Source organism: Gouania willdenowi, chromosome 7 (assembly GCF_900634775.1).
Source record: "Gouania willdenowi chromosome 7, fGouWil2.1, whole genome shotgun sequence".
Lineage (NCBI taxonomy): Eukaryota > Metazoa > Chordata > Actinopteri > Blenniiformes > Gobiesocidae > Gouania > Gouania willdenowi.
The window spans coordinates 20,644,669-20,661,996 of record NC_041050.1 but is presented as its reverse complement, the minus strand read 5'-3'; the positions used below and the strand labels follow the sequence as shown (position 1 = coordinate 20,661,996).

Here is a 17,328-nt window from a genome sequence, read left to right as displayed (position 1 = left end):
TTGTTAGTCCCTGCAACCTTGACAATAAACCCTGTGTACATCTGACCAGCGGCTCCTTTTCCTTCACTCCAACTCCTTTTCACAATAACCACCATAACACCAATGACTCACAGATTTCTCTAATCAGTACCTGTGTTTCCATTTTTCTCTCAGACATCGCCCACACCAGAGGTCCTCTTGACGGCAGTCTTTATGCTCAGATAAAAAAGCGCAGGGGCCCCGGCTCTGGTTCTCTCACCTCTACCAATGGTAGAAACCCAGGGACCGGCTTTACAGAGGAACAGCCCCATCACTTTATCACACAGGGTTCCGACTCCATACACTCAACCCATTCCTTCTGTTTCAACCAATCCTCTATTCACCCCAACCACCAGAACGAGCCGGTTCACCCACCACCACCAACTAGGAAGGAAAAGGAGGAACTTGAACGTCTTCTTGGAGGCATCGAAGATAACCGAGAGCGAGAGACTGCTATCTTGGACGATGGTGAGTCTTTGCCCTCAGAGAGGACCAGAACACTTAGAATCAGTCGGTCATGTTCCTGCAGAGATGGTTATCGTTCCAAGCGCTGTGCTGAACCTGGCTGTGACCAGACCCTACTGATGCCAAATGGTTACTGTCTCGACCGGGCCCCTGGCACCAATGGGCACCATGGGGCAACTCTTTCTGCTGACCAGAAAAGGAACCCTCCCCCATCCCACATGGATCTCTGCCAACACTACAGCCCTTTTGCCCACCACTCACTCCCACCTCCCGATCTGGTGTGGGACCGTCAGAGCGGCCCAACACATAATTTCCACCGAACATGCTCAGAGGGACCCTCACCTCGACACATCTGTCCTTTCCCATCACCACAGTTCACTCCTCACCCTCATCACCACCCTCTGTCGGCTCCAGGACGCCTCTACTGTCGAGAAGATGACTACCCTCTCTACCACCTCTCTTTCCCACCCCCATCACCCAAAACCCCCAAGCAGGCCCTACCTACCATGACATAATGGTTGTGGAGGGTCCTTCATCCCCAGGCTGCCTGTGTAGAGATTGCCGTATTAAGAGAGAAGATGGGGCAGCCTATCATGGAGTAAGGTTGGACAGCGGGAACAATTTTGCCTGGGACAGAGAGGCGGAGCTTAGGCAAAGAGAGGCAGAGTTGAATCAAAAGGAAGCTGAATTTCATCAAGCCAGGGAGTTACCCCATATGTCAGAGGCCTACTGGCATGGCAATCCTGGGCTTAGACGTGGTAGAGAGCCCTCTCTCAACTGGCAGCAAGAAAGGGGGGATGTGCTTCACTGGGATAGAAGCAGGGATCCTGAATATTGGCACAGAAGACCAAACATCACATATGGCTCCCAGAACCACAACCTTTCAAGCCTTCAGTTTTTGACCCTTTGCCGTCAGGTCACCCAGCATATCCAGAGGGGTCAAGGTTTCATGCTCAATCCCACTTTGAACAGAAGTACAGCAGCAGCAGCGGATATCAAACGCCATGTCAGAAATGCCCTTGTTCACCGTACCAGCCCTCACCCTCTGATAGCAGGGGTTATGCCTCGGGTTACCAGTCTGAGTCCACGTCCCCGCTGCCTCCTTCGTCCTCCATGCCAGGGAATTTCAACCTTAACAACAAATCAACAGAGCATAGCCACAGCCACCGCTGTCAGCATCCAGACTCACAGCAGTCATACTGCTCTGACTCACATACTGGTGAGTGCTCACTCAACAACACACATTCATAGAAAGAAGGAATTATCCATAGCCAACAACAGCATTCTGTGGTTCTCTTATGAAAGGCCTTATAGATAATGGGGTTTATGTAAAGATTGGCTATGAACTCGTGTCCATGTGTTTACTGCTGAAAGTGTTTCTAAATGTTGTGCTTTTCTCTTAGATGGCCTTCGCAGCTCTGGTGAAAGTGTGGGCTGGAGGGATCAGATAAACCATGGTTCCTTAAGAAGGGCTCATGGTCATGCCACATGCTCCACGCCATCTGACATGTCCGGACCACCCACTCCTGTCCACACAAGCAGCCCTCTGCGCACACAGGAGAGGTACTTGTACTTGCTGATTCGTTAGCTAATGTCATCATAAAGTAGATATAATTTTTATTGATTATGACTACTGGGTCATGCAGAAATAATGCAATGTGATGATATAATGGGGTATGAAGAAGAACTACTTACACTGTAAATAACTAGGTCTATTCTAAAGTAACTATGTAATCATATCCAATAATCTACAGTATATATCAGGCTTTTTATCAAATGTATTCAAATATGTCCAACATGTTTATTAGGTTAAATCCTATAACTATAAAGTCAGTTGATATTTAAAAATCAAAGAGACTCCTCAGCTGTGGGTGGGTTGCCTGGGCTTCCTGGCGTCTTCGGGTCCGGGGCAGCGCTTGGGTTTGCAGTGGCGGTTTTTGCACATACATTGGTCTACGATGCACTGGCATCCCTTGGACTGTGGGATAAAACTTGTAGTGGGCTTAACTTTAGACACGTTGATCCCAAATACCTGTTTTAGGTATTATCACTCACTCCTTCTCTCTGTCCACAGCCACCACTATTATACCTAACCTCCACACTTATCACCAGACTGGCTTGATTACACGATAAGCCAAATATGCACAACTACAACTTCACATCTCACTTTACAATAATCAACTCTTCCCCACCCTTCCATTTTCTACCTTGAATGTTTCTAACCCTTGCTTATGGAGGGCTGGTGATAGTCACAATTATGCAAAAAAATAAATGTATTTATTTAATTGTAAAAAAAACATGTATTGCTGTCTCAAAAAGATTGCACTTCTTGTAGTGTTGACCTATGACAGTATGTGCAAAGTAAAAAAAAAAAAGAGAGAGAGAGACTCCGAGAGGAATAGTTTTTCCAAAGCGATTATAACAGAGATCTTTGGGCCACATGATAAAGTGTCTTGAAATTGAACATGAAATGATAGAAACATGGTTTTATTTACTACCAGGAGACAAAGTTTCTAAATTCTTATATAGTGGTTGTTCTAAATATGCTTCCACTGACAAAGACTGCTTGTTACACCAAAAGCAAAGCGATTTGGAGGTGTGCACATTTTTCACAAATGTAATCACTGATTCACTGTTTATCTTTTGTTTCATCTTCTTCATTTTTCACTGTTGACCTGATTGTCTTATAATTATATACTGTGTCTGTGTTTAAGCCCTGGCCCTGCAAGAAGTCAAATGGAAATCCAGTGCACTGACATCATCGACTGTGAGGACTGTGTGGCATTTAATGAGGGTCAGGAATTCAAAGACAGAGAAAGATGTAGCTCAGAGCAGCTAAAAGACACACAGGCAAACACAGATTTTGCCTCAAAGGTCAGAGCCTCTCAGTAACAGCAGTGCGCCATTGGACATTCACTCTAAGTCCAATCTTCCCCACCTGGATTCTGACACAGTAGTCATACTCCCTGAGCCACAGAGCTACTCTGCTCCTGCCAACAACCCTCTCTCCCTGCAGGCCGGCCCAGAGTCCCAGAGTCCCACCACATCCCAGGAACCATCTTTTGCAGCGGTCAGTGGATCCTCTTTCCTGAGGGAACCCCACTCAGTAGACACCAAACCCTCCTCCTGTGAGCCTCCCCTGGCATTGTCCCCAGAGCCTGCATCTAGCAATACAGAAGGCTCCCCTGTCTCGGAAAAACCAGTCCCTGGCTTTGCCACACTTGGTAGGAGGCTGATGTTGAGCGGGTCAGACATGCACCACCCAAACCACACATTGCAGTATGGACCCCCACATCACGACGACCCAGCCGTGGATCGTTTTGCTTCTCTTGATGGAAAGATGTGGGACTACACTGGTCACACCCCACATTTCCATACATCATCTTGTTCCAAATACTCCACCATCTCCATCCCACTTCCACCTCTACCAGAGAAATGCAATGCACAGAATTCTTTCTCCCCATGTGGTGGGGGGAGGCAGCCTCCACTTTTCACAGGCAGCACTCAGCATCAGCACCATGTCACATTTTCTCCCACCGTGGGGGAAAAAACACCCTCTGTTGGGCAAAATGATGGCGTGGAGTGTGTGGATGCAGAGAACACCAGCAGGGTTAGTGTGAAGTTTGTTCAGGATAGTTCAAAGTTTTGGTACAAGGCCAGCATCTCTAGAGAGCAAGGTGAGCCCCCCTTTTAGTCTCTCACTTCTTCTGTTTAACTGAATCAGGAAATGCTTACCTATCATAATTTATCTTCATATCACACGCTTGTCTTCTGCTGTAGCAATTGCTGCTCTGAAGGAGAGAGAGCCAGGAACATTCCTGATCAGGGACAGCAACTCTTTCCAGGGGGCCTATGGCCTGGCCCTGAGGGTGGCTACTGCCCCTGCCAATGTCAACAGCCACAATAGCAAAGGTACATATGTTCTCATAGTTTCCCCTTTTAGTCTGTTTGGCTAACCTGGTTGCTCTGATCAATGAGGTAAGCAATCTGATCAGGAAGTGTGCTGCTTTTAACAGAGATTATGTTTTTACAGTGAGTGACCCACTGGAGCAGCTGGTCAGACACTTCCTCATAGAAACAGGACCTCGTGGAGTGAAGATAAAGGGCTGTCAGAGTGAGCCCTGCTTTGGTAAATCCTTAATTATCCTCTATTAACAGCACCTCTGACATGTGGTTTGAATAAATGATGATTGTCCAGTCAAACTATTGATTTGAATGTGCATCTTTGAGTAAGCAGAAAAAGAAAAAAAGACTTGAAAAGAAAAAAAGAAAAAAAAAAGCGAAACAATGGCGTATTTGTGTTAAAAAGAAAAAGAATAAATAAAAAATAAATTCCTAAGTAGTAATAAAAACCCTGAAGTGACGAAATTAAGTAAAATTGGTAGGATAAAAGTTTGAACTAAAGTTTAGGGCTTTAAAATTAATAAAAGCACATGAAACTAAACCGGAGGGTGGCTACTGGCATGAAAATTAACACGGAATTCTGCAGGTGAGTTACTGATCAGTTCTCTGTCAGCTAAAGACGCGTGCAGAAATGTATGCTTAAAACCGAAGAGAATAGACTAAACTTTATCATCATATATGCAGAGCTACATATACGAAAAATGTATTCTCTGCATTTAACTCATCGCTGAGGAGCAGTGGGCAGCCCTGGTGTAGCGCCCAAGGGGGCAGTTAAGGTTAGGGACTGATTAACATCCCACAGTGATGGACCAGGTGAGATTTGAACTGGTGACCCTCTGATTAGGAGCCCGCTTCCTTAGCCTGATATGTCTTTAAAACACAGAAGTTTATGTATGATTTTGTATAAATGGCCTGGGTGATTGTGATTTACCTTCAGCGGAGATGTTGATTAAAAGCCAGGATCTTTAAATCTCAGCCCAACGCAGTGATAGGTTAGATTGTTTGAGTGACTGATTGTTGCTTGGTTCAAACTCAATGTGCATGAACGATGTGTTAGTTTATATAGGTTAAAAACAAAAATTAAAAAGATGGAAAGTTTGTTTCAAATTTCTGGAAACTAAAACATTTTTCAGTGATGGTTGAAACAAATGGCTGATAAAAAGTTGAAGGATTTGAGAAAAAAAAATTATCATTCATTTTAAGTTTTTTTTATTTCTAATGGGTGATGAAGCGCTCTAAACCAAAGAGAATGAGTTTCTACCGATTGCCTTGAAAAGATTGTATGATACATTTTGTGCTTCTTTTCGGGGTCTGAATTTCACAGACGAGGAGTCCAATGACTCTGATTATGACGTCAAATGACGCTGGTGCACCTTCACGACGGCTTGGAGAGCCGTGCCAATAACCTGGAAATAAAAAAGAATGAGGAAAAAGACGGCTTGGAGACAAGCACAGTGGACCAAACTACTCTGTTTGGTTCCACAGATGCATGCAGAGGCATGTGCACAGGTCTTGCAGTAAACAGTCAATGAACGGAGAGTAAATAAATAACCGTGTCACAGTTGGAGGGCGGATCGGGCCATATTTTCTCGTCCGAGTCTGACCCAACAGTGAAAATCTATTTTTTTTTCTCAAAGAAATGACATATGTACGTTAGTTTTATTGATAAGCACCAATTATATAAACAAACAACTATTAATGTCAACATCAGATCAGTGCACGGTAGAAAGCGAAAGTAAAACACAAACAAGGCGCAGTGCACACAAGAGACCCATTGGCTCTATTTACATAATCCATGTATCAAAGATAAAGATAATCTATGTTATTGTGCAGTAAAAGGAATGTTTCAACAGTGTATTCCTTTATAATTGTCCTCTGCTTCATTCTTCACCCACTGCGGATCAGCTGTGGCTGCTGCCTCCCAAACGACACTATGTGACCAAACCCGACCGCCAGTTCTAAATATCTGTCCACTCCGACCTCGACCCGTCCGATGCGTCGGGTCCCGTCAGTGTTCGGTCAGGCATCATCCTCTATCTACAGTATCAGCTGTGCTCCGTGATAAACAAACAGTTAAAGGGGACATATCATGCTAAATCCACTTTTTTAGCCCTTCAATGCATTTTGTTGTATATTTAGAGTGCTTAGAAGTACAGAAAAAATCTATTTAGTCTCTTCAGGTGCTCCGTAGATATCTTTATATTCTGTTTTGCTCATATTTTTCAATCTGTTTCGATTTTTCTATTCTCTATTACGTTTTTTGAACTATTACATCACAGTATTTGCAGCGGAACTGCCAAATTAGTACATCAACTCCAGGTCCAACACTTAGAGCAATCCGCCATTTTTATTTCTCACTTTTATTTTGTAGTCCAAGCTCAAGGATGCCGAAGTTACGAGAGGATAAGTCAAAATGTTCAGTTGTTGGATGTAGTAACCCACACGCTTCATTACAACGTCTCCCAGCATCAGAACCTTTTCAAAGTGCCTGGTTGAGTTTTATTTTTCACAGAAATGTACCCACATCTGTGGGTAAGGTCATTTTTGTGTGCGCGAAGCACTTCAAGGATGACCGCTTCAGCAACCTCCACCAGTATAAAGAAGGATTTGCCGAAAGACTGTCTGATTGAGGGTTCAATTCCTTCTATCTTTGGAGACGAACAGAGCACTTCGGTAAGCTGTAAATAACACTAAAAAGTGTGTCATTGTTTTGTTAGCATTAGCAGTTGCACCGTCTTCATATGTTAGCGCTGTGTGCTCGTTTTAGATCCTTGATGATATGGCCTACGTGGTTTAATTTAAGTCTAAAGTTTTCATTAGTCATTTCATTTTGCCGTTTTTGTCTTTGAAAAGACTGTATTAAAATGCATTTCGTGATGTTAGCTTGGCGCTAGCGTTAGCTCGGTGCTTGTGTTAGCTCACTTGTTAGGGTTCTGCAGGTTCATCATCTTCATTTTCATCTCGCTCCGCTGGGTCCGACTCTGGCTCGAACATGTAAGGTTGGATGGACAAGTCTTCTGTTGTTGACATTTTGTAAATAACCTCTGAATAAAAAGTTTATGCGCCGCTACATAGCCGTATCTCTTCTATCAAACTACAAAAATGGCCGAGCAGGGTGGAGTTGAACCGAGTGTCACCTGGAGAGGGGGCGGGGTATGGAGTGTCTCATTTGCATTTAAAGAGACTGCACCAAAACGAGTTGCTCTCAGAAGCACATCAGAAAAGTGGTAGAAAAGGGGTGGAGCTATAATAATGAGGAATTCAGACCCAAGCATTGCAGTTCCGCTTTATATAGACCACAACTGTATGATTTATATGTAAAAAGGAAGGATTTAAAACCATGATATGTCCCCTTTAATGCGCGCTCCTGTGTGGTGTCACTATGCAGTCAGATTTCTAAATCTTGCACTGTGCAATTTTAAGTTAAACATACTGAAAAGTTAAAATGTTGATGCCTTGATTTTATTCAACTATTTTATTTGAATGTTTTCACCTAACAATGAGGCATTGTTAAAACTGACAAGAGTAAAAAAAAGAAATGATATAATCCTCAAAATAAAACAATGCAAAGAAATCAAAGCATGAGTGAGTCCAGTTAATTTTCGGCTGCATGCTCAATCCCTTTCAAGTGGGAAACTGCACTGTGGTGAATAACTTAACAGTGATGACTGAAGCTCTTTAACCTTTTAAAATCTAGCTTGTTTATCAGAGTGTAATTAGTAGCAAATAGCATTTCTCTAGCTGGGAGCTAAGTAATAAGTTTCTCCTTGCATCCAATGTGTTTTAGCAGGGAGACGTCATACTGCATATTAAAATTCTTAAAGAATGACATTTTAACTGAGGAAACGAGATGTTACATGCCCTTGTTTATTTTTGAACTGTCAATCATAAAAGCGAAGGTTGTGTGATAGCAGCGAGTAAGTTAGGGTTAGTCAGGTGTCAAACCTTATGTGTTGTAATGCTTTGAATGTTGTGTATCTCTGCAGGCAGCCTGTCCGCTTTGGTCTACCAACACTCCATCACACCCATCTCTTTGCCTTGTGCTCTTAAAATCCCAGAGAAAGGTCAGCGCTTTGGTAGTTTTTCATTCTTTGACATTTTTCTCACTGTGATGTTATTTCTCCTCCACAGATCTCATAAAAGATGTTGAGGATGTTCAGCCGCTCAGTAACATCAGTACAGCTGCTGACCTGCTGAAACAAGGAGCAGGTCAGTTCCCGTTCTGCTACCTCTTTTACAAGCTTTCATTTTCTATCTTTTCCATTAGCATTCCATCAGTTCATAAAGGCAAGTGCCTGTTCCTTTTACAATCATTCCTTATGTAAATAAAACATTCAGGGAGTCAAAACCAACCTAAATTCCTTTATTCACAAAAGACAGATCCTAAATTCAGGAGGTCCAATAGTCTGTTAGGCCAATAGCAGCTTAAAACAGTCAAAGCGCAAGTCAGTGTAAAACCACCCAAACCTCCTCATCTAAAGAGGCATTTATAACCAAGGTCAGTGCTGGAAACGTCACGGTGAAAAGAGTCCAGAAGAAAAGCTCACTCTTTAAGCAGGAAATGAGCAGTTTGAGTATAAATCCCAAGCCTTGTCTGACAACCATACCTGCTACCTACAGAGGAAAAAGTGTGAAAGCAACCAAAATTCAACCGGGCCTGAAGCAGTGAAACTGAACAACAGGCCATAACAATTTCCTACACAAAGTTGAGAACCAACCCTCCAATCACATCCATGTGCCATTAATCAGTTACTGTAGCAACAATAATTAATGTATGCGTAAGGTCCCAGTTTAGGTCTGAGAACCTCCTTTTCAGTCCTTTAACTTGTGTTTTTGTGTTTGAGGGTAGCATGTCATGTGATGCATACCTGTGTGGATGTCGGTTAACTCATTCACTGCCAGCCCTTTTCAGAGCAGCCAACCCCATATTGCCAGGCGTTTTAGATGATTTTCATTGATTTTTTAACACCCCCAGAATATTTTGTACTATGACAATCTGAAATCTCTTAGACTCTTTAGTTACTTTCGAAAAAAATATTTTGTTTCTAGCTTGTTTTGTTCTTCCGTAATCAGCAGTTGAATAGACGCAAGTTTCATACAAATCGCCAGTTTGTGACAAAAAGCTGAAAAATCCTATCAGTGACTTTGAAACTTTTTTTTTTTTTGCTTTAGTGACATCTCAACATTAGTTTCCTACTATAAAACTACAAAACCAACACTGAGACTGGGCTTTTGATGGCAACATTATTATTATTTTACTATCTAGTTCAGAGTTGAATGGTTTGCTTACTGTATTTTGGCATTTCTCCAAGTCTCTCCCCCCGTCAGTCTCCACACACGCAACTTCCTCCTCACCCTGGACATGCAGAGTCTCACCGCTTGCCCCGTTTTTTAATTGTTTTTCCTCACCAGCAAGACACTTTCAATAGTCCACTTAGTTCCACACATGCTCTGGTCGAGTGTGAGCTGCTGTGCGCTGCTGTGAGCTTCAGCATCAACTCTCGTAGCCCCATTTTCTGTCTTGCGTACTACTTTCCTCTCTCTCTGGGAGAGGAAAGACTATGGCAGGAAATGCTTGCAGTAAACTTTGCAAAGGGAGAACATGTGAATACACAGGCAGTGGTTTAACACACAATCTTTCCTCTGTTGGCAGTGGGAATCACAGGGCACCTCACAATACAATACTCAATGCATGACTCATGATACTGCTATTATCGTGTTATGTTGATTTTATGATGATCAATATATTGTTAGAAAATCCCACAATGATGCTTTGTAATATCAGCCTCAATAAAGCATTCCCCGACTGTGATTTAGTGTCAGTTTCACAGATTCACATACCACAGACTGAGGTGAAACACTGAACAAAAAATGTGTAAATGATCCTGTCCTCCCTAAACCCTGTACCTTTTTACCCCCCTCACTCAAGTGTAACTCAACCTCACAAAAGCAGAATAGGGAAAAAAATAAAAAAAATTGTGCCAGCATATCTATTAATGTATCATACATGAAAGGAGGACGATTATTGCCATATCGTTTTTTTGTCATTCCATAGTTGGCAGTCTACTAAGTATTGTGCCACCAAGTACACATTTATTTTACATTCACATTGCAATTTGCACAAAAAACTATCTTTATCTAACTAAAGATGATAGTGGGTTTACTAAAGGTGCTGCTTCCCTGTTTAGCAAAGCCCACCCATCACATATGTAAACATCAACATTCACTGTGTGTGTTTCTCCCTGTACCCTCAGCCTGCAATGTATTTTACCTGAACTCTGTGGAAACTGAGTCTCTGACCGGTCCCAAGGCCATCGCCAAGGCAACAGATGCCACTCTGGGTTGTAACCCACGTCCCTCCGCCACAGTGGTCCAGTTCAAGGTGAATTCACAGGGGATAACATTGACTGACAGCCAGCGCAGGTACTGGTTTCCCGAAGAGTTTTCTCTCGATTGAGCTTGGCTGCATGGAGTTCCAACTCTAAACACATCTGTACCTGTCCTGTTTTAGACTCTTCTTTAGGAGGCACTACCCCGTTAACAGTGTCACTTTCAGCAGCATCGACCCAAAGGACAGAAGGTAAACACACAGACTGCCTGAGGCACAAGCTAACATTCAAACACAACCTCCATCACCACGTCTGTCTTATATGGATGTCTGTTCACTCACAATGTTTGTGATGCCTGAGCCTGTAAGACCTCTCCTCCTCCTGTGTGCTGCCTTGTGCCGTGAATGTCCTCTATGGTTTTGTGGGTTATTTTTTGTTTTATGGGCAAGGCTGCAATGGCTGTGTATTTGGCTGCTTTGTTACTGTGTCTGTTGTGTGTCTGAGTGTCTTTCTTCTTTCACTGTAGGTGGACTAACTCAGACAACACAGCCGCTAAGTAAGTGCTGCCTATGTGTATGATTGTGCTGTGTAACCAGTCTGAGGGTATGAGAGCATGTGCATGGATTTGGTTTGTGTGTGAGTTTTCCTCAGACGTGATGGGATTATACTATGAAGCTGGATAAATATATCAGGGATATCGCTCTGTTAGTGGGCTTCACCTAATCAAACATTCAGTATTCATTCCTTCATTCATTTAAAGGGGACATATTATGCTAAATCCACTTTTTTAGCCCTTAAATGCATTTTGTTGTATATTTAGAGTGCTTAGAAGTACAGAAAAAATCAAATTAGTCTCTTCAGGTGCTCCGTTGATATCTTTATATTCTGTTTTGCTCATATTTTTCAATCTGTTTCGATTTTTCTATTCTCTATTACGTTTTTTGAACTATTACATCACAGTATTTGCAGCGGAACTGCCAAATTAGGACATCGACTCCAGGTCCAACACTTCGAGCAATCTGCCATTTTTATTTCTCGCTTTTATTTTGTAGTCCAAGCTCAAGGATGCCGAAGTTACGAGAGGAGAAATCAAAATGTTCAGTTGTTGGATGTAGTAACCCACACGCTTCATTACACCATCTCCCAGCATCAGAACCTTTTCAAAGTGCCTGGTTGAGTTTTATTTTTCACAGAAATGTACCCACATCTGTGGGTAAGGTCATTTTTGTGTGCGTGAAGCACTTCAAGGATGAAGCGCTTTGCCAGTATAAAGAAGGATTTGCCGAAAGACTTTGTCTGATTGAGGGTTCAATTCCTTCTCTCTTTGGAGACGACGAACAGAGCACTTCGGTAAGCTGTAAATAACGCTAAAAAGTGTGATGATAAGACGTCCCTGTCATTGTTTTGTTAGCATTAGCAGTTGCACCGTCTTCATATGTTAGCGCTGTGTGCTCGTTTTAGATCCTTGATGATATGGCCTACGTGATTTAATTTAAGTCTAAAGTTTTCATTAGTCATTTCATTTTGTCGTTTTTGTCTCCAAAAAGACTGTATTAAAATGCATTTTGTGACGTTAGCTTGGCGCTAGCGTTAGCTCGATGCTTGTGTTAGCTCGATGCTTGTGTTAGCTCACTTGTTAGGGTTCTGCAGGTTCATCATCTTCATTTTCATCTCGCTCCACCGGGTCAGACTCTGACTCGAACATGTAAGGCTGGATGGACAAGTCTTCTGTTGTTGACATTTTGTAAATAACCTCTGAATAAAAAGTTTATGCACCGCTACATAGCCGTATCTCTTCTATCAAACTACAAAAATGGCCGAGCAGGGTGGAGTTGAACCGAGTGTCACCTGAAGAGGGGGCGGGGTATGGAGTGTCTCATTTGCATTTAAAGAGACAGCACCAAAACGAGTTGCTCTCAGAAGCACATCAGAAAAGTGGTAGAAAAGGGGTGGAGCTATAATAATGAGGAATTCAGACCCAAGCATTGCAGTTCCGCTTTATATAGACCACAACTGTATGATTTATATGTAAAAAGGAAGGATTTAAAACCATGATATGTCCCCTTTAACATTCTTAAAAAGCATGAAGAATTCAACTCTATAATCAAGGCCAAAAGCAACACTGTTGTCACACAAAAAGCCAGGAATGGTGGCAGGAAATTGCTGTTAGGGGCAGATTTCCTAAGATCTTAAATAAAGGGTGATAAATCATTTACATGCCTAAATACTTTGGTGGCGCTTTTTCTTCACCTGCTGTGGGTAATTTACTAAGATTGCAAAGGAAGTTGTTGCACATGCAGACGTGGTTGAGACCGTACTATTTAAATGTGCATTTAAGTATGTAGGACAGCTGAGTGCGCAGAAGTGCAAAATTACATTTGAAAAAGTGAAATTGGAGACAGGTGGACTCCTCTGTCTGCTGCACAATCCATTCAATGATGTAGCCAACAAAATGAATATAAAGGAAAACGCCGTTACTTGTATGAACTTATGCTCATATCCACCCATGGAAAACGGGCAACGAGCTTAGACCAGAATCTGTCCTATTGATCCATCGAGGACACCAATCTTGATGTAACTGCCGCAACAAAGAACGCAGTCTGCAGCACTTGAGGATGAGCTACTGGCCATTGCCTAGGAGGTCTGAGCTGTCCAGAGTAGTGCTTTGTCGAGCACACTCAGGGGCGGATTCACTAAAGGCTTATGAGTATTAAAACATATGCAAACGTCACTCCATGCACTAATAATCCGTACAAACCCCAGGGAATCAGTGGTGCGCGGCTGCTGCACGTTGTAATGCACCCACAATCCATTTAGCGTGTTTCCCTCTAATGAATATGTATAGTAGGCGGAGCACATAAGGGGAACAAAAAAATGGGAGCAGGACATGCAAATAAATGAATGCAGTGGACGCAATGCATTTCATCAAATCTGGAACTATTTGCAGTGATTGTGTTAGCACAGGGAAATAGTCTGACTGACAAGCAGGTGCAAACACACACGCAGAGATCCGCTGCAGTAAATGTTTACACAAAACAAAGCTTCACACCCGCAGCGGTGCGTATGTGAGTCTGGTGACGCTGCGGTGGAGAGAGGATTCTCTGCGCGCTATGGACGGAACGCTTCAGTGATGTTTTGACCGTCAAACTCTCGTGTCGTGTTGATGGAAGGAGCATCAGGCTAGAATCAGCTGATCAAATGCATAACTTACGCAGTGATGGCACAATGTTCACATATGAGAGTGTGGTGACAGATGATGGTCAGTAGATCATCTTCAAATGGTGCAGACTGACTGACAGACTGTGTTGCGGCATTAACTCAGATCAATGTCATCAACAGATCAATAGGACGGTTTCTGTCCAAATCTGTCAATTTTTCATGGCGTGATCAGAGCAAAGTTACAGAACCTGACGGAGCAGCCACATTAAATTAGGGAGGGAAAAAATATCTCTTGTTGTTTTGGTTTTGTTTTTTGTTTTTTTATTTGTTTATTTAGTTTTCGACCTTATTAAATATTTGTGCAGCAGACAGAGAAGTCCATCTGTCTCCAATTTAACTTCCTCAAATGTCATTGTGTACTTCTGAGCACATTGAACGAGCAAAACGCTCATTTAAATAGGACGGTCTCCACCACTTCTGCACGTGCACTAATCATTGCTGCAGTCTTAGTGAATTCCTCGCTGCAGCTGAAGGATTTAGGGACGCAACTGGTTTACCACCCTTTATTTTTGATTTTAGTGACTCCGCCCCTCAGGCGGGAACCTTCTGCCATTGCTGCATATATTACCCAGCTGGGCTGACACCATCAATGCTCTGACATGAGTAGTTGACATGGGTCAAAACATGGAGATGAAGACACAGTGCTGGAGGAACTGCAGGTGTGCTCAGAAGAGGAGTGGAAGGAGTTACCTTCTGAGAAGCCACTCTGTGCTCTCACTGAACACATCAGTGTGATCTTTGAAAACGCATTGGCATGGGCATTTGAGGGTTTTTTTTTTCAGCTTGTCCTGTCATAGCTGTTTTATAAATTATTCAAATTGTGCACTAAATTAATAATTGATTATGTTATTAATTAGAGGAAATAGGGAACATGTGTGAGGATTGAAATTGCTGAACACAAGAATAAATCCCGGAAGTAAGCGCGATAAGAAGAAATCCTGCTTTGTAGTATAAACCTGAGGTGACACACGTAATCTTTACATACAGTACGTCAGTGCAAGCAGTTAATAGGTGAGTCACATTCATTTGTCTGGGTAATTAATGGAGGTAGTCATCCAGATTCTAGAGCTTTAAGCGGAATATGTGGATGGAAAAGAGAAATAAATATAGAGATTTTTATCATTGGAAATGTACCAATGCTATAGAATCGTGGGTCATGGTTAAAGTGCAGTCTGCTGTGTTCTGGTCATCAAACTTAATACATTTTAATACTCCAGTCTAGAATGTGTTAGACAAGGTAAACTAAAACAGCTTCCATTTCCTTTGCCTTTGATTTTGTTTTCATGCTTCCCTGTCTGTTGCCTGTCAGAGTATTTGGGTTTGTTGCGAAGAAGCCTGGCAGCCTGTCTGAGAACGTGTGCCACCTGTTTGCTGAGCTGGACCCGGAGCAGACGGCCGCCGCAATCGTCAACTTCATCAACAAGGTCATGTTGTCACAGCGGTAGAGAAAGACTCCGTCTGTACCAACACAATCTACCGAGGCTGCTGTTGACAAGACACAATGTAGATAAAAGAAAATAAGCTTGCCTCACCTCTAATCCGTCACATATAGTCTCACTTAATCACTGTTTAGTAGGGGTGGGATGATATTCTGAGTTCACAATGCAATACACGATGTTCCTTTTACAAGATCTATTTGATATGTTTTTTGAAAAGAAGGGGGGAAAGACAGAAAATTACAATTGGAAAAATTGCTTGCTTTTATTGAACTTCATACTCCGTATGAGCGTTTAAAACTGAATATTTAAAAATTATATTTATATACTGTCTAATAAATAAGAAAAATAACACTTTTTTTAATGCTGCTTTAAGGGCCATCTTTGATTTCCTATAAACCATTATGCAATATCACTGTGTAATGTAACTAATGGTTTCTACAGATAGCTACTTTTAGAAACAATGTTTATGTACAGGATACTCTGTCTACCTATCAGAAATGGCAGGTGAAATTCTCCCAGTTACCTATAAACTGTGTTTTTTGTGTTTTTAAAGGATTGCTGTAGCGTATTTTAATTACAAGCTCTATCAAAAGACGGTGTATAATACAAAAGGTTAAGCAAAGTTAAGTAGTAGTACTATGGCCAGCGCCATCTTTCCTCTGTAGTGACACTAGCATAGGATTGTGATTGGCTGAAGTGATTGTACTGTCTGATTGGCTGAGCATTTTAGTCATGTGCCCTAGTGCCGCAGCTTGGCCAATCAGACAATAAATATACTTCCAAATTTTTCCGCCAAAACCCGTGAGTACACTGAGGCTAAATATCTCAATTAGCCACATTTGAAAGTTCTGAAAGCATTTTAAGCGAGAAGGTGACCAAGTATAGAATATCAACATGTGGTGATTTGATCCATAAAACTCGCGTATACACATTTCATTCCGACATTTTGGAGATTCCATATTGTCCGCCATTATGCCACTGACAAAACTTCCTGTTAACTTACAAGAGCCCCATTTACAAAAGCGTTCAAAAACGAATGGAAGACAAGAAGAGATGCTTTTGTTTTGAAAAGGGGAAGTTTGATTTTCACCAATTTTACATTCCCTGAATGTCCGCTCGCAATTTATCATGGGGGGGTAAGTATGACTACTTCAAAAATGTCCCGATATAGTATATATCTGGTTATTTCTCGCGTGCTCAATCTTTTCAAGCCATTTAATGTGAACACACTACATACCATTTTTGACGACAAACTTAGTAAGCGTAGTACTTTAGTTTGCCATTTCGAACACAGAGGAAAGATGGCGCCGACTGCAGCGCCCCAGAAAGTCAGACTTTCAGTACTCTTGGCTGCTTCATAAGCATTTTTGACAAACTTTACTTTGCTAAACCCTTTTGTTATATAAGATATTTCAATAGAGTTTGCAATTAAAAGTCACAACAGGCACCCTTGAAACAGGCTTTATTTGTATTTTTGGCAATAAGTGAGCAAAAAGCACATGCTCTACTTTAATAAAATGCTTTGCTCCTCCTGTATATTTTGCAGCATGCAACACAAAGAGAGTGTTTGATTGATGTTCTGTTATGTTAGTGTAAAGACCTGGGTTTGATAATAGCCAAGATGTCAGATGAGGGTAAAGTAGCTAATGCTGCAAATCCACTGATACCAAACTAAGTGAACACACATACAGAGACCTTGTTTAACAAAGAAAAGCACTCTAGAAATTATTTGTAATCCTGATGTATTTTTGTATTTTCTTGTATTTTGTAGTGTGCACTTTGTATCACAGCAATAATATATTGTTTCCTTTTCGCTCTGTAGTAAGTAGTAATATATTTTCACATAAAACTATAAGTGTTTGACATAAAAATGAAAAATGAAACCTTGTATGTTCAAAAATCATTTTGTTTTCAGAACCATGAACAAAATAATAAACCATCAACAGTGTGGACAA

At 41.8% G+C, this 17,328-nt stretch overlaps 1 protein-coding gene across 1 annotated transcript in view; it reads left to right on the top strand.

Annotated features, from left to right (window-relative positions):
• LOC114467085 (tensin-2-like) overlaps positions 1–17,328 on the top strand; it is an 81,796-nt gene extending 64,468 nt beyond the window's left edge. The window contains 15 exon segments of the mRNA XM_028453119.1: positions 154–937; positions 939–966; positions 968–1,375; positions 1,378–1,702; positions 1,887–2,046; positions 3,198–3,353; positions 3,355–4,160; positions 4,264–4,395; positions 4,517–4,612; positions 8,373–8,450; positions 8,518–8,595; positions 10,641–10,809; positions 10,898–10,966; positions 11,242–11,271; positions 15,244–17,328. Coding sequence (XP_028308920.1) covers positions 154–937; positions 939–966; positions 968–1,375; positions 1,378–1,702; positions 1,887–2,046; positions 3,198–3,353; positions 3,355–4,160; positions 4,264–4,395; positions 4,517–4,612; positions 8,373–8,450; positions 8,518–8,595; positions 10,641–10,809; positions 10,898–10,966; positions 11,242–11,271; positions 15,244–15,379 — 3,455 coding nt within the window. The 3' untranslated portion in view covers positions 15,380–17,328.